General features: G+C 39.7%; 1 protein-coding gene across 1 annotated transcript in view; it reads left to right on the top strand.

Annotated features, from left to right (window-relative positions):
- fam172a (family with sequence similarity 172 member A) overlaps positions 1 to 22,767 on the top strand; it is a 213,927-nt gene that overhangs the window by 149,083 nt on the left and 42,077 nt on the right. The window contains exons 9-10 of the mRNA XM_036144419.1: positions 299 to 415; positions 8,409 to 8,493. Coding sequence (XP_036000312.1) covers positions 299 to 415; positions 8,409 to 8,493 — 202 coding nt within the window. The remainder of the gene's footprint in view (positions 1 to 298; positions 416 to 8,408; positions 8,494 to 22,767) is intronic.

Here is a 22,767-nt window from a genome sequence, read left to right as displayed (position 1 = left end):
CATTGAGGTATAAAATAAAAGCCATTGAGGTCTAAGAAGTGGGCTGACAGTGCATGGTCTACTGGGAGTCCACAGCGAAAAGGCGTATTTGGATATTTGTATTCATACACATATTTTTCTAAAGATACGTTGTTTTATTTACTGATTTTTTTTCTGCTTAATAGAGTATATTGGTTCTTGCAAAGTAGCATCTGAGCTGTATGTCGTTCAAGTGTTGAACAACAGTGTCCTATATAACATTCTAGGTGATGAATGAGCTTGAAGTGACTGACAAGTTTTTCTTGCTTTTACTTTCCAGATGAATCTAAGGGAAATGCAGGTGAAGAACAGAGTGTGCGCTGTGGCTCTCACTGACTCTGCACATAACATTTGGCATCAGGAGACCACCAAAGGGACACAGGACTGGATGCAGCAGGTAAAAAGAAAAATACATGAGTGCATACTCAAATATGCAGTCACATACAAAAGCTAATGAATAAATGAAGGCTATGCAAAGTGCATGGGCCAATCCATGATCCTTTTTTCTTAACCTTTAAATGGTGACGCTCAGAAACACCGCTTACTAAATAAAGCCAGACCTTTGCAGTCCTGGACAATTATTACTGGAGTGTTATGTCTGTCCTTTTTTTTTAATATAACCATCTTTCACTTCCTCCTTGGGAGCATCTCAATGAATAACTGAGGACATGTCTGTGTGTACAGCTTTACGTGTATTTTCGATATTCTTTTCTTTTTAGATGTGGCCCGGGTAACGGCGTGCGCAATGGAATGAAAGTGCACGCATGCATTTTTTGTGGGGTCCATTTGTGGCTTCATATGAGAATTTGCCCTTTCTGGTGTGACCTCTGTGCCATATGCATCACCTGGGCTCACTCAGTATGCACATACAGATGAGGAATAGCCAAGACCAAAGGAGCTGGAGATGCAAATGTCATGTGTTCTCCCTGTCACACACACACACACACACACACACACACACACACACCTACCCCGTACCTGTATTTGTATTACATTCTTTTTTTATACTCATGGCCTTTTGCTTCTGTATTTCATCTTCAACAATGTCTACCTGTTCTGTGTCTGTTTGTAGAAGCTGTGGTTGTTTGATTTTATATCATGATGGGGGCCAAAACCTAATAGGACATACTATATAAGCTAAGGGGATTTGCTGTTAACATGGATACCAGGTTGTGTTCCTGTAAAGTGCAAAGATTTTGTAGGAGATTAAGACTGTCATCATAGCATGACTGTTAGGGGTTAGGTTCTATTTGTTGCTCCAATGAAAGGCTAATGGCATCTATTCAGGTGTTCATAGATGAAATCAGATTTTTTTCTTTCTTTCTCATATAAACAAAAGTCTAGATGTTCTGTTTGTCTGGGCAGTCTGGTTTACAATGTCAATATACATTTATTTATTTAGCGTATTAAAAACAGAAGTTGACCAAAGTGCTTTACATTACAATAAAGTGAAAACAATAAAAACAGATAAACAAAGAGGAAACTAAAAAAGATATTTACCAAATGATAATTTAAAGAATTATTTTCCTTTTCCAAATGTTAGAATGAGAATGTGTTTTACTCTCTTCAAATTCAGCAGCACATACATTTCTTTAGTATTCGAAAGATTTAAACAGTATAACTTTGGTTATATCGTTTGGGTTTTCTTCCACAAGCTTCTCACAGTACCTGGCTGGAATTTGGCCCCAAGACAGGTGTGTTGCACACACCATGCCTCTCTCACATGTTTCTATAGGGAACTGAGATCTGAGGCTTCTCACAGACACTCAAATACATTGACTTTGTTGCCCTTAATCTATTTTTTAAATCATGTAGTAGTATGCTTCAGATTATTGTCCATTTAGAAGTTTAATTCAAATTCCTGGATTACTTCTTCCTATGTTGCTTCAATATTTCCACATACTGGTCTTTCCTCATAATGCCATATATTTTGTGAAGTACACCAAAGACTGCAGCATCGAAATACTCCCATCACATGATACTACCACCTCCATACTTCATAGTTGTTTTAGTGATATCAGGCATGTAAGGCCTCCCTTTATCTTCCAAATGCTTTGATTGTTGATATTGTAAAATACTTTGAGTCTAGCCTCATTAGACCGCAGGGCATGTGTACAGAATTATGGTGTTTGTCCCTGGGTGTATTTATAAATTGTAATGCGGGTTTTTATGTTGATTTTGGAGAAATAGCTTTTTTCCTCCTTGTGTGGCCTTCTGGACCATGTTGATAGTGGCCTAGTTTAACTCTGTTTGGACAGATGACCAGGGCAGATTCGGGTATCTGCAAAGTGTTTTTGCTCTGTCTCTTTCCCTTACTTTCATATTGTTGAACTATAACTCAGGCAAGCGAGGCCTGCAGTGGTTTAGATGTTTTTTCTGAGTTATTTGGTGAGCTCCTAGACCAGTAACTAATTAAAGTGCTACTTTGTTGGGTCTGCAACACCTTGGGAGATTTACCTCATTTCCATTTATTTTTTTCATTTTGTGAAAAATGGCTCTCTATGGTTTGCTAGACTAATAAAGCCTCAAAAAACAGCTTTATACGAATTCCCAGCCTGATAGAGGCCGGGGACTATTTTGTCCTCTATTCTTCTTTAGATCTGGGAATGATCCGTTCCTTTTTGAGATCTTTTCGCCTACTTCATGTTGTCAGATAGGTCCATTTAAGCGGCTTTTTGATTCTACCAGTCTCGCAGTAATCTGGTCTGGGTGTGGCAAGTGACACATAAGCAAAAAATGTGGTTACTTAGTTATTTAGAACATAAACATGGAGACAGGGTAGAGGCAAGGCATAATTGGAAAGCTTCTTTTTGTATCTACTCAAGCAATCTTTGTGTTATAATATTTGTTTGATTTGAAACTTAAATGTGACCAAACAGCAAATGGGGAAAAATAATCATCATGGGTGTCAAATACTAATTCACTGTCTGGTAGATGAAACCACAAGTTAGTTATTATTAAAAACACTTGGTTCATTTTTGTCTCAGTTTTGTGTGTGTGTGTGTGTTTTATCATGTGACCGGAATTTAGATATAAATGTCATTTCTGCTTTACCGGCCACAGTTTACTGTGTAGAAATTTTAAACTTAATATGAGTGCTATGGACAGCGGTTCCACCAAAGGCTCATTTGAATTTGAATGGGGACTGATATAGAACGGGTTTCTTTGGATACCCTGATTCTTGATGTTTGTGATTATTTACAGTCACACGTGTGTCTACTTTTTTTTTTGGCAAATCCTAGAAAAATAAACCAAACAGAACAGAGGTATCAACAGCTAGCTGGATCTGACATGTAAGCAGTACTTTGTAAGAAGTATGGACAAAATCACACACAGGGAGGACGGCTTTCATGCAGCGTCACATCCAAGAGGGATGTTAGCATTGAATCGGAGTTACGCTGTAGGTGGTGTATAGATATGGGTGCCCATATGAGTAGGTGCATGTGAGGTCGGGGCACCCCAGCCAGGTTGTTCTCTGTTCTCGTCAGACAGAGATAATTCCCTCCCTTGGGGTTCAGGAGGTCGTTGGATGGCAGGATGGAGCGATCAGAAGAGTAGAAGAGAGAAGATGGGATTTAGAGATCAGTGCCTGCTGAGCCAGGTTACAAAGACCAGATGGGTCAGACATAGGGCACCTGACGTCACAGCAAGGGCATAAAATACAGAGTGAAGCTGAAACAAAGGAAGAAACGGTGGCGAGAGAGACATTTTCTCCAATGACTGACAGAAAAAGAAAAGAGAAATTGTGAGAAATGTTCAATTATTTAAATCCCATTGACTGCCACTGAGAAATAGTGGAGCAGTGGAAAAAGAAAAACAAAAAGACAGGTACAATCTGAATGGAGTGAATTCAGATGGAGGAGAGGGAATAAACTGATGTATGTGGAGGTAGATGAATAGCGCTGAGAGAAGAAGTGAGTTTGAGAGAGAAATCCGAATGATGGTGTACAGCTGGCAGCCTGTCACAGTCTCCAAGGTGTCTCCTGTCACTGTGCTGGCCTGCTGTCACACTCTAGTGGCCTGCCCAGAGCACGCACACACACACACACACACACACACACACACATATATATATATATATATATATATATATACATATACAATCTGAGAGAGTATCACTGTGGTCATGAATAAAGCATCCTAATCCACAGAGATTATACAGCAACTGGAGAAGATGGGAGAGGCAGCTTTGGAGAAAGTGAGCAAGAACTGTTCCTCGGGACTTTTTCCTGAGTAGTTAGCTTGAAGGCTGTCATGTTTGTTATAGTTTGGGAGACTTTTAGGCACCGAGCTGCTACCTTTTCGCTTTCTGTTTGCTCTCAGAAATGAGAGAGCGAACATATTTTATTTTGCTACTGAATGAAAGGGATTTTGAGCCATTGAGGGGAAATGACCAGTGCATGTTTATGTTTGCGTTTATCTATTGGTTGCTGGAGATCTTCATAGATAGTCCTTTTCCTGCCGTCAATGAGCAGTTTGGTCTTCAGCTCTTCATCCCTACTTGTAAGGAAGACACTGACCTTCCCATTCAGCCCTGAGAAGCTTTTTGGACATTTTTATACAGTGCAAGGAAGTGCTTTAAGCAAGATATGTTTCTCAGATATTATAGGCAATCACACCATCAGCCATGGTTGGTGACCACCATACAGCAGGAAACTGGGCTCACTCTGGATGTTTCTCCGGCTTCTGATTGGAACGGTTGTTTAAACTGTAGGAATGGTGTGATTGGAAATTTTAGCAGTTTTGAAACTAACTTTTTAAAAACTTTGGTATACTTTGATATCAGAAACACATCTTATGAAGATGGTTGCTTGTAAGTTGCTCAAGTGCCCGGCTTACGCTAGCTCAATTCCTCTCTCTTTTTTTAAGATTATATGTCAGTTGTTCAGGTCACTGTAAATGTCAGTCAATGAAGTTTTCCTCTTAACCGAACAAATCTTTTTTTTTTTTTTTTTATCCTTTTGGGGCTTTTTATGTGGCCCTTCACATTGAATATTGTGATGCTTGCATAGGTGACTAACCTCTTGGCTAAAGCAGCCTGTGCAGGTCATTTCTCCATCTCACAGATGGCTGCAGCAGCTGAGATACGACACTGGCTTATTACCTGGCTCTTTTTTGTGAAGGGTAAAAACACACAAATCTGGTTATTCCTACCAGTTTTTGCAATATTTTACTATTCAAAGTTGTTGTTTTTATCTAATTTTGTCCACATTTACAATGTTGTGGAAATCATAGATCTATAGAGATAAAAACATAGAGAGAACCATGCAGAGCGACGTAGCTGTAGGGAGATGCATATGTGTCTACATCTTGTTTTCTCTGTTGCCGATGAGTTGAATGGAAGCATTGATCGGTATAGGAGCTGCTTGAAGAGATGATGCCATGCATCAGAGGCAGGCGATCTGATGTGCCATCCGTTTGTCATGTCGCCCCTCTCTAATCCCAGCCAGCAGGCCTTGCCTTTATGTGAAGGCTGTTATGCCTGTGGTCTCCCACAGCTCTGGGGGTTTGTGTGCGTGTGTGTGTGTTTATTTATGCAAAAAGTTTGTGTGCGCATGTGTGTTGTTGCCTTGACAAATCTATTCAGACCCGAACCTCCATGTCTCCATTGGTGGTGATAGCGGAGTTGTAAGGGACGGCGGAGGGCCCTTTGAAAGAGTCCCCTCCTTTCCCTCCCTCTCCAGCCGCCCTCAGCCCACTGCTCCACAGCCCAGCTGACATCTTCCTCCAGACAAACTGAATGAATTAAAGAAGATACAATGAGACACTTGATGTAGCAGTCAAGGAGCCCCACTGCTGCTGTGCTGCTCCGCGCAGCTCTGCCCTCAAACTCCGGCTCAGAGGAGAGCACATCTAGGGCAAAGCAAAAGATCTAAAAATACACAATATGCCACTGTTTACCAAGATGACTTTTCATCTTCCCCCAGTACTAAAGCCCCCAGCTGCCTCCCCTCTTTCCCCTCTCATCTCTCTACTGATCTTTCCTCAACCTTTGTGGCTACACTTTTTCTATATCCTTCCCAAATACGTTATTTTTGTTTGATTGGTGTGACTAAAGGAATGAAACGCGGTGGATTTAAATCAGTCGGGCTTTTTTGGGGGGTGGGGGGTATTTTTATATGTTGTTTACTCTATAGCTCATTTTCATTCCAAATTATTTCAGTTGAATCTAAAGCAAATTAAGTACAGAATATTAAACATTATGGATTAAAATAAAATACTAACTTCATTTTTGCTATATAAATGTTATATTTCTACATGCAAATATACACAAGTTTACAGTAGGTCATACACTCTTTTACATTAAAAGCTGTACCTAGTACAGGAACTACAGAAAATAATCAATGTTCAATTTCTCATTGTAATAAAATAGTGCTTTGTAAAAACATAGAAAACACAATAAAATTAGACACCATAATGTCTTGATGCCCAGCAATAGTCCTACATACTGATCACCAACAATTTAGTTGGAGTTAGTAATGAACTCTTACTTTGGTCTCTTTGTTTTGGTGCATTTCTACTTTTTGGGTCCTTCCTTAATGGATTTGTTGTTGTTTTTTTTTCCTGGCTCCAAGGGAGGGTTTTGCTTATATTTCAAAAGAGATGGCTTCACATTATCTAGAAACTGTCTCTGATACAGCGCAGGATTCAACGTTTAATCAACATGAGCAAGCTGAGCCTTTACTTAACACAGAAAAGCACACACATACCATAACTTAGACATAAGTCCATCTCACAAATAGTGAAAGAATGCGGTCTGCTGGACCTTTCCTGATACAGTGATTCAGTGCTAGTAAAACTCTGACCATTTCCTCGGGGGTTTTGCATGTGTGGTCGTTGCAGTAGCTGCAGCAGCTTTACTCGCACTAGCCATGATGAGATTCTCGGGTTCACTTTGTAAACACGCTGTACTGTTTGGTCTCTCTTTAATTAGACCAAATTAATTTGTTTAGATTGACACAAACTGTTTTTAAATTGTTTCTTGAGTCTGATATTTTTCACAAAGTTTTTAGTTGTTTTGAAAACCCGAGAGGGCTCTGTAAACCCCGGTTTGATCAAACTGATCTTCAAAGCGACAATTTTAGGGAGCCTCTATCGCGTCCAAATATTTTTATTCATGTTTTTGCAACCATCTGGTTTTATATTTTATTTGATATGTATTTACCTACTTTTTTTTTTACATACTGTTGTGTGTGTTTGAGGTTATAACACAAAAAGTGTTGCAGATTAGTCTTTCTTGTCAATCATCTTGGGAGTCTTTTGGTGAGGCGGAGAATTCAAAAGCACGTGTGCTTTTTTTTTTTTTTTTTCTGGTGTATTTGAGTTTGAAGGGTTCACAACTCGTCTTTGTGGGAGACCCTCCCCCGAAATGAAGTCACTGACCCTCACACAAACCTTTGCGCACACGCAAGCACCCACAACGCCGTAATGGCTGTCAGGGGGCCAGGGTGAAAGTAAACAAGGGCAGATAAGCAGTGAATCAGAAGGACGCCAGCTGCACATTCTAATCTCTTTACATTTTTCCTTTCTTCTGTTGAACTTTTATCTTATCTGGGGGAGCGTCTTCTCTAAGCATTCCTTCTCAGCCTCCCTGTCTCATTTCCCCTATTCCCTTGTTTTTGTTCTAACCTTACGAGCCACGGCATACCAGTCCACAATGCAGAGTCAAAGAGGCGAGCACAGTTTGATGTGTTGCCGTCCACTGACCCAGTCAATGAAAGCTCAGAGCTAGAACAGTAAGTAATGTTCTCCGTTCCCGGGGATTGATACGTTTTTACTAAAGTTAAAAAAACCAAAGTGCGAGGTGGCACAAATAAGCTAGGAGCGATACACAAGATGGATGAAGACAGCAACAGCAGATAAAGAGGTCTTCTTCCCTTTCTGACAGTGGAGTTGTCAACCACAAGGGGTTTGAGAAGAGTTGGGGTGTTTGCAGGGGGTTATGGGTCAGCAAGCGGGGCAGACACCCTCCCCCCCAGGGCACCCACTGATCAGGCATGGTAGAAGGCCTCGGCTCTTTGCTGCAAACAAACGCCAAGCTGTCTTAGCAGCATGTCACAGAGCTTTTAATTGCTTGTTCTTGTCTTTGTCTCCTCTTCCCCCACTGTCCATACTCACTGCTATTGCACATTTATTTCCCTGCTCACCTGTTCTGTTCTGCTGTGATTGCTGTTGTTTATTTTTATTTTTCAACATCACAGGGTTTTTCTTTACGTTTTTTTAGACTTTTGCTTTTTTTGCTATCCCTGATTTCAGTAGATATTGACTTCTGTATAATAGTATCAACACATGTTGACTGAGCCTTTAGGAAACTGTTTGCAGGGGTTGTTCTCTGTCCCTTTTCAGGTTATTTATCCTGTTTTTTTTGTTTCTTTTTCCTTTTTCTATAGTACTGTTGTAACTGGGTGTCGAGTCCCGAGCCGCTGGACACACAGCTTGATCCCATGCTGCCAGACTGCCCAAGAGTTTCCGCAGGTAATAATCAAACGCTCTGTATCGAAACGCACTCAAACAATAACAGCATCCTTCACAACCTAAACCTTGTGGTGCTGTTGGCATCGTTGGATTGTGGAGCTGCGGAGAGCTTGATGAATTTATAGACAGTTGAACAATAAAGTATGTAGAAAACATGCTCTTTGTGCTTTCAATGGAGCACGTATAGCAATGTGCCACTGTTTGTGCGATTCCCCGATGCAGGTGAGTGAAATAGTTTTGATAAACAACAAAGATTGATGTATTTGAACAATGCACAACATTGTTTACTCTGAACATCCATGGACAGCTTTGTATCACTACTTGAGCTTGGCCACTCCCTCCTTTTATTTAGCCCTGAAAAATATGTTACATTTATTCATTTATTTTACCCTATACATGTTTCCAAAGTCAGACTTGGTTTCCCCATTTAATCATCCTCAACACATTAATGTAGATGTCTTTTCTGACACATTTACCATTGTTTAGATTGAAAGCAGTCTTTTCAAGCAGAAGTTCCTTCATGCGGCTGTGTTTTTGTTTTAACATTGACCTATATCAACGAACATGTGCGGATAATCAGGATTCCCGAGGTAAAGATGCATACAGTTAAGACCAAAATTAATCATACACTAAATTTGGGTTTAAAGTAATCTTTTATTTTACCAGATGTGTTTGCTTTTTTGATTGGAAGTAAGATTAACATTTTGGAGTGGACCAGCCTGAATCCTGGATGGAATCTGGTAGGGAAACTGTGTAGGGAGCTAAAAATTAGAGGTGGGGTGGGACTTTCTATGTCAAATACTTGGAGTGTAGCTCCAACAATAAATCTTAAAAGTGAAAAGTGAAAACATTCAAAGAGCTGCTCAGACATTTTAACAATTGTTTAATTGCTTTGCTGTTATTGAAGACTTTTCCATTGATTCTAGCGGTAGGGCGGGCACTCTGTATGCTTTTGTTATTACACTCAACAGCTCTCCAAGGTTTGATTTTGATTTATAGAAGAAACAAAGTTCCTTATTGAATAAAAATTGTTTTACATTTAAATCTGCAATATGGATGAATAATTTTGGGATAATTTTCTCGTTACAGGATAGTGTTAGACTTTTTTGGGGGGTTTTAGGTGTTTGAACCTGACACCATGTAACCAAGTTGTAATCAGAGCTGATTGAGAGCCATCATTGTCAGTCTTAAGAACCCTAAGCAGTGGCAGGTAATCCTACAACACAGATACACAAATATTTTCCAACTAAAACTTCCAGTTCAAGTTCAGCACTATTTCCTTCTTTTTTGTTGTCCGTCTTTTTCATCATCCGCTGTGTCTCCTATACTCATTAATCCTCTCCTGCGGGGTTTGGCCTCCTGTCCTCACACCCTCTCTGCGGTTCGCTGGCCTTGCTGATGTCACGTCCATCATGAGAATGTGTCCTTAATGTAGGATTAGGGATGAAAGCTGTAATCCTCAACATGACTGTTGATAAGAGATGATGATTGTGATGTTTGTACTGTGACACACATTTAGAAATGCCCCCACGGAGAAACAAAGGGAAGAGTCCAGCCTTAAACAGGAAACAGTATATCTGTTATAAGTATTTCAAGCCCCTGTTGAACTCTGCGTTGAATCACTACCTATGTGCCCACAGACATCTGAAACAAGTACAGTGCCTTGCCTCGCATTTCATTTTTCCCTTTACAACCACAAGATTCAAGGGATTTAATTGGATTTTATGTAACAGACCAACACAAATTGGTCCATGTTTGAAAAATGGAGGGAAACATATGCATAGTTTTAAGGAAATCAGAATAATCTTCAGATCATTTGTATTCACCTACTTTTACTCTGATATTCTGTACATGGTCGTCCACCTAAACAGGAAGGCCTGACAAAGACAGTGTTAACCAAGTGAATCGCTAAGGGTCCTAAGGTAAGTCTGGAGAAGCTGCAGAGATCCACCACTCAACTGAAAGAATCTGTCAAAAGGGTAGCTATTAGTAAAATCTGCATGCAGTGACTAAAAACAGACACTGCCCATCATTATGAATGCACCACACCCAGAGTGACATATGGTGGGAGCATCATGCTATGGGAATTATTTGTGAGTGACAGGGAAGCCATTCAGATTTGATGGAAAGATTGATGGATAAAGGTAAATACCGGGCAGTCATTAAAAAACCTTTAGACGTAGCAAAACATGTGGGAAAGGGGGAGAGGTGTAACTCCTAGTAGGACAGTGACCCAACACATACAGCCAGAGTTACAATGGAGGGGTTTAGATGAAACCGTATCGATATGCTCAAACAGCCCAGTCCATGTCCAGACCAGAATCTGTGGAACAAGACTCGGAAATTGCTGTCCACTAACACTCTTCTTTCAATCGGACTGAGCTTGAGCTATTTTTCAAAGCAGAGTGGGCTAAAAGTTAAAAGTCATTAAATGTGCCGAGCTGGTAAAGACCCATACTAAACTGCAACTACAATTTAATTGAAAGTTGTTTCTACAAGATGGGGACTCAGGAAAGCTAAAAATAAACAGCATGCTACACTTTTGAAATTTTAATTTGTAAAAACTTTTTTAAAACCATGAATCATTTTACCTGCACTGCACAATTCTTCTGTTCTATATGGGGATGTCTCACATAAGCTCCCTACCGAAATGTTAAAAGGTCTAAAGGCTATGAATACTTTTGCAAAGAACTGTGCGGTCTTGTCCGATCTCTCGCTTCCATCGCTGCTCCGGAGCTTCATACCTTGTGATTTTTATTCCCTTCAAAGCCCCTCGCTGACATCATAGTGAATGTATAGGTCATCTTACACATGCTCCACATGTCCGCGAGTACATCTCTAACATTGCTATCTCGTCTCTTTAACTGAAAACGGCTTGTTCCACATGGAGCGGTGTGGGTGGGTGGCCTGAACATCTACCGGTGAATCAGCTCCTTGAAATGTCATCTAGCTTTCAGTTCAAAATCACTGCTTCATTTAATGTTCAAATGTCATTTTCTTTTACTTCCCTGACTTCTGCCTCTTCCCAGCGACCGCTGTCAGTCAAATGACAGCTGCGGTACAGCCAAAGTACCGAGGTCACCGTTTTGAAACTTTTGCCGTGCCTAACATTGTCCAAACACAGAGCTGTTTGACACCGCATCGTTTTGGTATGTGTGCACTATTGACTTGTGTTATGTTGACTCCTGCTACTTTAACTGTGCTGAAAAGATCTGGGTCTCTAGCCTGCTAAGAGAGCTGCCAACTCAGCTTGTCTCTGGTCTTTTGGTGGCAGCCTCTGATGTCAAAGGTTGCCTCAGTCATCTTTGTGTCCTTGGCAGCCTGGCAGGTTCACAGGAAGCGGCCATTGTGGTGAGAGTTACAGCAGAGCAACAGAGGTGACGAGGTTGAGAGAGGGTTGAGGGAAGGCTGTCAGGGCATCGCGCAACAGAACTTCAGTCAAGCCAAATGCCACCGTGGCTGCTGTTGTCTCGGTTGCCATGGCGTTTGCATGTGTGAATGTGTAAGTGTTGGTAATTGGGGCTAAAGATAAAGCCTCTCAGTAACAGAAAATAAACCAGTGAATCCTCGCCGTCATGCCCAACATGCATGCACACATATCCAGGGGCTCCCATCACAATGTGAACTGCTGCTCTTGTGTGTAGCCAGGCAGAGCTGGGCCCGAGGCAAGTCTGGGACTGGTGTGGAGAATGGCATATTTTCAGACAGGCTCGTGTTAAAATGTCTGTGGGCTAGCAAAGTATTCAATGTCTATTGGTCATGCAGCATCATGAAAAATGGGATAAAGGATCTGTCCTGTAATTTGGTTTATTGCAGTGTGGGCATCAGGTCTTTCTTTCCTTATTCTTCTCTGCCTTCCTCTGACTTTGTGCGTCCATGTACTTCTCTCCCTGTTCTCCTTATCTGTGCTTGTTTTCAGCATGCTAGCAGACGGTTGGCAAAAAGATTTATAGGATCGCAAAAGTATTCACACACCTTGACCTTTTCCCCATTTTGTCATGTTACAACCATACACTTCTGTGTATTTTATTGGGGTTTCATGTGATAGATCGACACAAAATACTGCATTTTTGGGAAGCGGAAGAATAATTAGGCATGGTGTTTACAAATAAAAATTTTCATCCTCTGCTCGTCTCTGGAATGGGTGAGGAAGCTACTTCTGTGTTGGTTCTTGGGTTCCTGTGCCCTGGGAGCCCTCACAAACACCCACAGGTGCTTGGACCCAGATATTTACAGATTCACTTCTATGAGTGAGAAGTGCTAATAAATAGTTTATACAAGCAACTCTCACTGCGTTATACTTTCGGTATCCATATTAGAAACTGAAATCGGGCCCACTTGATTTGCATAATTTCACACTCAGAAATCAGGTTTAAAGGGGTGTTCTTGTCGTATTTCTATAATGGAACTTAGAAAATCCTCCAAGTACAAAGAAAATACACCTGGACAACTGGTATCTGTTCATTTTAGGGCCGCACAATGTCTTGACAACATATTGTCATTGCAACACCAGTGTGCAATATTAAAGGTATACTATGCAACCGGGGTAGATTTTCCAGCAAGGCTCCCCCCAGAGGGTGAAAGTAAAAGTGCACTGTCGTAAAGATGCTCAGCTGTTCTGGTTTCTCCGTCAAGCAAGGCGCGGTTGTTTTGAGCTTAGCAGACAGGCAAACGCAACGAAAAGTAAAAAAAAAAACGCAGTACAAACAATGACTAACACAGTGAAAGTATGAACATCAGGGTTTCCCGCAGCGCTATCTTGGCGAGGCGGCCGCGGCGAGGCGGCCGCCGTCGCGGTAGCGTCTCGCCAACATAAAAAAAAATAAAAAATTATAATAATAATAATAAAACTCGATATGCTTGCATGTTTATTTGACGTTAACACACGGTTCTTTGTTGTTGCTTTCGCGCTTGCATATAGTGAATAGCAGGGCAAAAACATGGAGTTCTCGCCGTAAAGCAAGACCGACGCTCGCGGTGTTGCACGAGAGTTCTGAACCTGTGTGTGCGGGCCGAGAGCTCTTGCAATTGCAAGTGCGGTATTTCCCCCACAGACCACCAGGGCGGCCGAGAAAACCTTTGTTCGACCTGAAATGACTCATTTAATCATCCAAAACGGTATGGAACACATTAATTAACTGAAAAATGTTGCATAGTATGTCTTTAACATTGGATAGAGGGTTAAAATGAATAGTGCTGTATATCCAGGGTGCCGGAAGGAGTCACACTGTGGCAGATGCTCACACCTGACGCAGATGATGGTGTGAAACGTGCTAAAGGTCGCAGAGAACGCTGAAGTGTCGTAATCACAGATTAGAAAGAGACAACAGGGGGAAATGTGGAGAAATGACAAATGATATCGTCAGTTCAATATTCATCAATTATTTTTAATATTGTGCGGCTTTTTCTACACCATTTATGTAGTTATCTTCCTTTTTAATTGTTTGTTGTCCTGTTTTGTTGTTTTTTTACTTAGTTTTTGTGTTTTTTATTTAATTAAGCTTTTCCCTAAGTATGATACGGTGGCATCAGTCTTCTTGTTCACATGTTTCCCTTGCATGTGTCAATAGCGTTAGGAGCATGTACAGCTGTCAGAAATACGGTTGGTTCATATCATCCCAGTATGTGTTCATCAAGATAATGACACAGAAATTAATATTTAATATTATTTCTGATCTGGTTTCAGTTCAATTCAATTCAATTCAATTTTATTTATATAGCGCCAAATCATGAAACATGTCATCTCAAGGCACTTTACAAAGTCAAGTTCAATCATATTATACAGATTGGGTCAGATTATACAGATTGGTCAAAAATGTCCTATATAAGGAAACCAGTTGATTGCATCAAAGTCCCGACAAGCAGCATTCACTCCTGGGGAACCGTAGAGCCACAGGAAGAGTCATCTGCATTGTACATGGCTTTGCTGCAATCCCTCATACTGAGCAAGCATGAAGCGACAGTGGGAAGAAAAAACACCCATTAACGGGAAAAAAAAAACCTCCGGCAGAACCGGGCTCAGTATGAACGGTCATCTGCCTCGACCGACTGGGGTTACAGAAGACAGAACAGAGACACAACAAGAGAGACAAAAAAGCACAGAAGCACACATTGATCTAGTAATCTGTTCTACATTAGATGGTAGTAGCGGGTGATCTGTCTTCTCTGGATGATGTCACAGTTAACAGAACGCCAGACCAGGTGTACCTACTATGAAGAGAAAAGAGAGAGAACAGAAAGTTAAAGCAGAAATGACAACACATAATGCATAATTGAAGAACAGTAGAACTCAATATAGTGAGAAAATTAGGTCCTGATATACTCCAGCAACCCAAGCCCACAGCAGCAAAACCACAAAGGTAGCCGAGAGCAACATGAGTCACTAGTTATAATTTTTGTCAAAAAGAAAAGTTTTAAGCCTAGTCTTAAAAGTAGACAGGGTGTCTGCCTCACGGACCAAAACTGGGAGTTGGTTCCACAGGAGAGGAGCCTGATAGCTAAAGGATCTGCCTCCCATTCTACTTTTAGAGACTCTAGGAACCACCAGCAGACCTGCGGTCTGAGAGCGAAGTGCTCTGTTAGGAACATACGGGGTAATCAGAGCTCTGATATATGATGGAGTTTGATTATGAAGGGCTTTATACGTTAGAAGAAGAATTTTAAATTCTATTCTTGATTTAACAGGAAGCCAATGAAGGGAAGCTAAAATTGGAGAAATATGATCCCTCTTGTTGATTTTCATCAGAACTCTTGCTGCAGCATTTTGGATCAGCTGAAGGCTTTGAACTGCATTTTGTGGAATTCCTGATAGTAAAGAATTACAATAGTCCAGCCTTGAAGTAACAAATGCATGGACCAGTTTTTCAGCATCACTCCTGGACAGAATGTTTCTAATTTTGGCGATATTCCGGAGGTGAAAAAAGTAAACTCTGGAAACCTGTTTAATATGGGATTTAAATGACATGTCTTGGTCAAAAATAACACCAAGATTTTTTACTTTATTACCAGAGGCCAGGTTAATGCCACCCAGATTAAGTGATTGGTTAAGAAGTTTATTTTTTGAGGACTCTGGCCCAAAGATTAAAACTTCGGTCTTGTCAGAATTTAGATGCAGGAAATTTAAAGTCATCCAGCTTTTGATGTCATCAAGACATGACTGCAGTCGAAGTAATTGATTGGATTCATCAGGATTTATGGATAAATATAGCTGAGTATCATCAGCATAACAGTGGAAATTAATCCCATGCTGTCTGATAATTTTGCCTATCGGAAGCATATATATAGTAAAGAGAATTGGTCCAAGGACTGAACCCTGTGGTACTCCACAGGTGACCCTAGAGTTTGAGGAAGATTTATTATTAACATGAACAAATTGGAATCTGTCTGACAGATAAGATTTAAACCAGCCTAATGCTTTCCCCTTAATCCCTACAGTATGTTCAAGTCTTTGTAGGAGAATATTGTGATCAACTGTATCAAACGCAGCACTGAGATCTAACAGGACAAGTATAGACACAAGTCCATTATCTGAGGCCATGAGAATATCATTAGTGACCTTCACCAGAGCTGTTTCAGTGCTATGATGAGCTCTGAAGCCTGACTGAAACTCCTCAAGTAGGTCATTACTTTGTAAATGTTCACAAAGTTGATTAGCAACTACTTTCTCAAGAATTTTAGATAAGAAAAGAAGATTAGATATAGGTCTGTAATTTACTAACTCATCTTGATCAAGAGAAGGTTTCTTAAGTAAAGGTTTAATAACAGCTACTTTCAAAACCTGTGGTACATATCCATTTACTAAGGATAGATTAATCATGTCTAAAATAGTGCCACTGATCAAAGGGAATATGTCCTTAAACAACTTTGTTGGGATTGGGTCTAACATACAGGTAGAAGGTTTAGATGAAGCTAAAATTTTAGATAGCTCAAAAAGCTCTACTGCTTCTAAACAGTTCAAACACTGCGCAGATTCTAAGGATTCCTCCAATGCTGCCTCACTTACTGAGGACGAGGTAATCATGTTTGGGAGGATGCCAATTATTTTATTTTTAATGGCATCAATTTTATTTATGAAGAATCCCATAAAATCATTACTACTGAGAGCTAAGGGAATGGATGGATTCCCAGTTCAGTTCAGTTCGTGTGTAGCACAAGTCCCCAACTAAGATCATCTCAGTGTGCAACGGATGTTTTACGTTCTGATCTTTTTTTGATGGCTTGTTTGATCAAGGAGCCTTCTGTTTCAAAGGTGGGAAAACCCCTTTGCTAATAATACACACATACATAGGCATACACACACAACTTCCTCTTAGGTGATTATTCATTGTCCAAGCGGATTATTAATTACAAAGGGAGAGCTCTCTAAATGTAAACACTGATTAATGGCTAACAAAAGTAAGTTAATGTCTTACCTGTACTTTAATTACCATCCCTGCTCTCATACAAGCATTCTCGCTTAAAACTGTAATTAACCATAATGGACTGCAGAAAGGGACTTCCTTCTGTTTTCACCTGTCACAACATATATACGCTGATATGCCCCCTTATTAGTTTTAGAGTGAGTTATGTTCTGTGACTTTTATGCATATTTTGCTATGATGCGAGTCAGGATTGTATATGAAATCTGGTCTTGTTTTGCATAATGGAAAGTAGTTGCTACAAAACTGATCTAACCTTTAGGATTCAGAATCTATTTTTTTCTGTGATGGCTTGGGAGCTGACTTTGCACTTTTCCTTTCCAAGGGCCAGTGTGTCTGCAAATGCATTGAGCTATCTGCCATGTCACAACAAAGAAAAAAAGGAGTACCTTCAATTTGAAAAAAAAAAAAAAGAAGAAGAAAAAACACGCTGACACACGCAGTGCCATACCAGGGGCTCTCCTATTCTAGGCTCATCTAGACTATTACAGCCACCTCCCTGATCCACGCATTGCTGACCATGAAACACTCTAGCTGTCTGCACCTCTTCACCACACACACATGCACATACTCACAGGCACGCCACATCTGATGAGTGTTTGTGTGCCTAATTCTTTAAAAGGAAACCTAGGTCCACTCGGATGAACCTCGTGTCCTCCCACCACTGTTTTTTCAGCTTGGTGTGATGGAAGTCGGCTGTCTCCGTGGAACATCACACGCAAATATTTGTGTGTATGTGTGCATGTGTGTACGTGCGTGTATTTCAATGTTTTCTCAGCTCACCCAACTCATGTTCAGCTAATGTTGCAGGAAATAGGTAGGTAAACTCAGGCGAACCAGTCTTTAACCTCTGACCTGGTTTCACCGAGGTTGGTTAATGCTTTTGTCTGGGTCACATTAGTTGCAGACCAAATCATAATAATGGAAAGAGTTGATGTTAAGGATTTCACGCTTGATCTACCTGATCGAAATAATTGTCACTGATTCTGTGATCCAATAAGGATTTAGTTTAGTATTACCTTCAATCATAAAGAAACTTTGTCAGATGTTCAGAATATCAACAGATGGCTCTAAAGCCAGTTACAAATAAATAAATCTTCCATGTCTAAGTTGCAAACATAAGCAGAGATCTTTTGAAAAAGCACTAAGTTCTTGAAAAAGATTTGTTAAAAAGCATCGGCTTAGCCCTTCCTCCGCCACCCTCTCATACATGGTTGTCACTCATGAATTATCCATCTACAAGCAGGACACCTACCTAAGCAGAAATGAGCTAAACATCACAGAGTCATTGTTAGATGTGAAATTTGAAATGTATGACTGTTTTTCAACAATTCAAGATATCAGATTTTATTAGATTTGTTTAAATCTTCCTTTAATGGAGGTGCAACGTTTAGTGAAGGGTTTTCATAGGGAGTGTGATATACTCAATTAGTGAAACTAAGCATATTTTGCTAAATTTATCAAAAAGGAGGTCCTTTAAAAAAAAAAAAATCTGCTCCAGAGTGAACATCACTTTGAACTAGAGAACATGCTCACCTGCTAACTCAACAACAGCCTGAAATACAGACGCATACAAATTAAATAAAAATTAAAATGCATTAAATTTATTTCAGCATCTCCATCACTTAAACACATTGCAATGATTAATAACACATAGAGTGATGCTTCCACGCCTTTATTCCTATTAATTATGATGATTCCCTGCTTATAGATGATGAAGCCACAATATTAAAGATTACAATATCATATTAAACCAATAAACAATATATATTTTTCAAAAGGTAGTTTTAATCTGATAAACAAGCCTCATCACAATGCATATCCAAATGTAATTAATATGACTGTACGCCGTAATGTTGGGATGGCTTCAGGGAAAATCTCTGTTTACCAATGTGTTGCTCCAAATTAAACCCACTGACCATTTGCAGAAACCCCTGAACATGTACTTCCAGATGCTTCCAGTCCTATTTAATGTAGCTTGAGTGTATCTGCTAAACTAATCTCACATGGGCAAACTTGAGAATTTAGTACATATCTATATTAAAGTGGGTTTATTAAATTAAGTTAAACAAATAAACTTAAAACACAATAATACGTTCAGTGTGAGACAATAAAACTAGCCATAGTCATGTTTAAATTAATTTCTGTTTCTAAGTGGGATTTCTCTTTTTCTCTGGGTTAAATGTGGTGGCATAGTTAAATTGGAGGACTGGGCATTACTAACTTTTAAAAAAAATGCAATAATATGGTAAAGGGCATGCTGTTATGAGAGTATATGAAGATGTTTATTTTTTTTATTAATCCATAAAATACATTGCTTTGGACGCCGAAGGCTATCTTGATTATATTAACTAGAGAAGTGTCTGGGAAACAGTGTGGTTTTCATGTCACCCGGCCCTGCACCACGTAAACCCTTTCTACTGGGCATTGTGCTGTCACCCTCCATTTCAGGCTAATAATAAAGGAAGAACATTGGATCAATAAATGACAGTTCAGCAAAGTTCAATTAAACGCTTATACAGTTCGCAGCATTATATTAAGGTTCATAATTTCATCACCATCTTAGTGCCATATATGGCCATGAGGGCCATTTTGTATTCACTCTTTAATGGGTCCTCCAATTTGGCCACTTTCTTTTGTACAGCAAATCAATTAGACTGACGTTGCAATAAAAATAGCACCTTGAAAAACTAATCATACCATACCTCTTCAACTTTTATGTTATGACCAGAAACATATATATTTCAGTGGGATTTGTAGCCAACACAAAGCAACATATAGTTGTGAAGTGGAAAGAAGAAAGATTTGTTTTATGTTTCCGTCCCCAAATTAAAATCTGCTTGCATGGATGTTCCGCCTCTTTTACTCTGATAGTTCTCAATAAAACCCCGTGCAAAATATTGCATTAAGAAATCACTTAATTACTAAGCAGAGTCAATCTGTGTATAATTCAACCCCCGTTTACATAAAGCTAGTCTTTGAAGGCCCCAGGTTTGTGAACATTAGTCAACAAACAACATCACAAAGGCCAAGAAACACAGCAGACATGTTATTGTGGCGGGGAAGTTTAAAGCAGAGCTAGGCTGTAAAGCAACATGTCACTGTAAACCTATCAAGACATGGCTGTCCTATTAACGCACCCTGGGCTAGCGTAAGAGCATTTCTCAGAGCAGCTAAGAGGCTCATGGTAACTCTGGAGGAGCCACTTTAATAGAAGAGTGGCAAGAAGAACAGAACCACTGCTCGCCACAAGCCAAACAGTGGACACAGTAAACATGTTAAAGAATGTGCTCTGGTCAGCTTAGAGGAAATGTGAACTTTTTAACCACAGAGGAAAATATGTGGCAGAAGACTAACAACGCACGTCCCTCTGAACACACCATAACAAACGTGGTTGTGGCACAACCATGCGGTGAGGGTCGCTTTCTTCAACAGCACGGACATGAAGAGACATCATAGAGGCAATGATGTGTGATTTAAAGATATTATTTTTTTATCACTCACTCATCCGTGGTCAACGTTGACAGAAACCTTTAAAGAATTTCACCTGTGGTTGCAAATTGAACCGTTTGACCTGAGAATGTAGAAAACTTTCTTCAGGTCTATGTCCTCCATCAGTAAGCTGGGTCAGCTGGGGGCGCTCCAGTGCAAGGTACAGTAGAGCCGGCCACCTGCTGCTTTGCAATCCTCAAGCTTCTTAGTTTCTGTGGGTAGGGTCCATCTTTAATCGCTTACACGGCATCCCCAGATTAGTGCTCCGTGGACATGGATCGCATTCGCTCAAATGGCCTCTTCTCATTGAGTCGATGCTGGCTTTAATCTGCCCAGCTTTCCCTCTGACCTCGACATGTGACAACTACAGAGAAAAGTATCCCACACATCATGTATGTACAACCTGGCCGGAATCCTAAAGCAACCAAGGACTTAGATAAGAACATGAAAGGTTACCAGCATGTTCTTATTCAGAATCAGAACCTTTGTTGGTTTATGGAAAGTTTTGGGGATTGATATAGTACAAGAGTAATACTACAATTATAGCGTGCGTCCTTCTTGTGGCTGTGAATTGGTTTTAGATGCGCTCCCTGGTGTGCAATTAATCCAGTAAGCATGGAGAAGCACAGCGAATCCTAAACCATAAGCCGCTGTTGTGATTTTTGCTATTGCCTTTATCCCATCTCTTCTCTTTGTCTTTCTCCTCTCCTTAAGGAACACAACTTGTCTGTCCCCAATCGTCACTGGAATGTGTTTCCGCTTTACCATCATCTTTACTGCTCCTAAGCCTGTTGCTGAGAAGATGACAGCATTATCAAATAGATGGGATGATGATGGCCGTTTAGGTTTTTGCTCCAAGGTTTTTTGTTTTTTTTTAAGAAACAAGAAACACTTGTCAATTGAACTGCACAGCCCCACAATACGACTGAATGTACTGTCCTCTAAAATGAGTAACAGCCAAGATTAAAAGGAGGCTATACAGGACAGCAGTGCGCTGCTTTCTGCATGCTGCTACAGCATAGCACTACTCTGTTGCTTCTTTCTAGTAAAGAAGCAACATTACTCTTGTTCTATATCAGTGACAAGTTACTATTATTTATTATTCATGTCATTGTGAAATTCACAAATAACCTGGTTTGAAAGGATGAGTGTAGTTGTTCTGCCTCTTTTGACGTTTTTGTTGAAAGATTTTTTTAAGAGGTTTTGGGATCTAAATGTATTATATGCAGTTTAAAAAAAAATAAATAAATAAAAAAAGCTATATTAGCATCTTCATTTTAATTAAAAATAAATTAACAGTTCAGCTAACAGGTAGTCAGAGTTTGGCTGAAACAAGGCTGACTGCAATATAACTCCAGTCTCAGGAATCTCAAAAATCTCATAAAATAAAAAAAATAAAATAAAAAATCTCATGGTAGTGACTCATACAGGACTGTGACTTGTGAACCACTGTGACGTTTTTGGGATTTCAGATAGTTTAGCATACCAGAAATATATTTTTTTGTCTTGGCCTAGTTTTGACCAGAAGTTAGCTGGAAAACAAAGATCTACACACATAGTTATTTAACTCATCATACCTCCTTTAAAGTAAAGGAATGGTTTAAGAACTTTGAACTGTTCCTTTAGCTATAATCTCCAATAATTTCTGTGTTGAGCTATATTTATGGTGTGTTTTTTTACCTTAGGTACGGTTAGGTGATCAGCATGGCTTATTTGTTCTAACTGTTTTTGGTCAGAAGGTTTAAAAGGTATTTAATTATCAGAATTTTTTTAAATGTGTTATTATTGCATTAATTAATTAACTGGTGAGGATATGCTCTCATGTGTTTTTATTTATTTATTTATTTATTTATTTTTATCAGTACTGCTCTTATGTTCTGTTATCTATTCTTGAGTTTTTCACACATCTTCTTTATAAACGTATGTTCACAACCAAATATCTGAAAAGGTTATAACATACAACCCAGTTCATGCAGGGTTGTGTGTTGACGGTTTGATGTTGGTAGTATTTTAAAGTCACTAGGAAATTAGACAATGCAGTTCATTCAGATGTAATATTTAATGCATTGCATTTAAACCAAGGGCAGTCTGGAATCAGATGGAATCAATATGCAACTATTGTTGTCCTAAAAATGTTTTGTTTGTGTTTACAGCTTTACATTGGCAAACTGAGTGTTCCAGATGTGGTTGTTCAATCTTTTCTTTGCCTATACCTGGAATTTACCTTTACATTTACCAGTTAAATTATATTTTGGACTTCTATGTTATAGACGTTAGTTGTCCAGTTTTTCTACATATTGGCTGGGCTTTACTTTAATGAGAGCGGGAGGAGAACCTGGAAAGGTCAATAGTACAGTGTTGTAGC

Source organism: Fundulus heteroclitus, chromosome 12, assembly GCF_011125445.2.
Source record: "Fundulus heteroclitus isolate FHET01 chromosome 12, MU-UCD_Fhet_4.1, whole genome shotgun sequence".
NCBI lineage: Eukaryota > Metazoa > Chordata > Actinopteri > Cyprinodontiformes > Fundulidae > Fundulus > Fundulus heteroclitus.
Note: the sequence above shows the minus strand (reverse complement) of the source record. Positions and strands in the feature narration are given on the sequence as shown.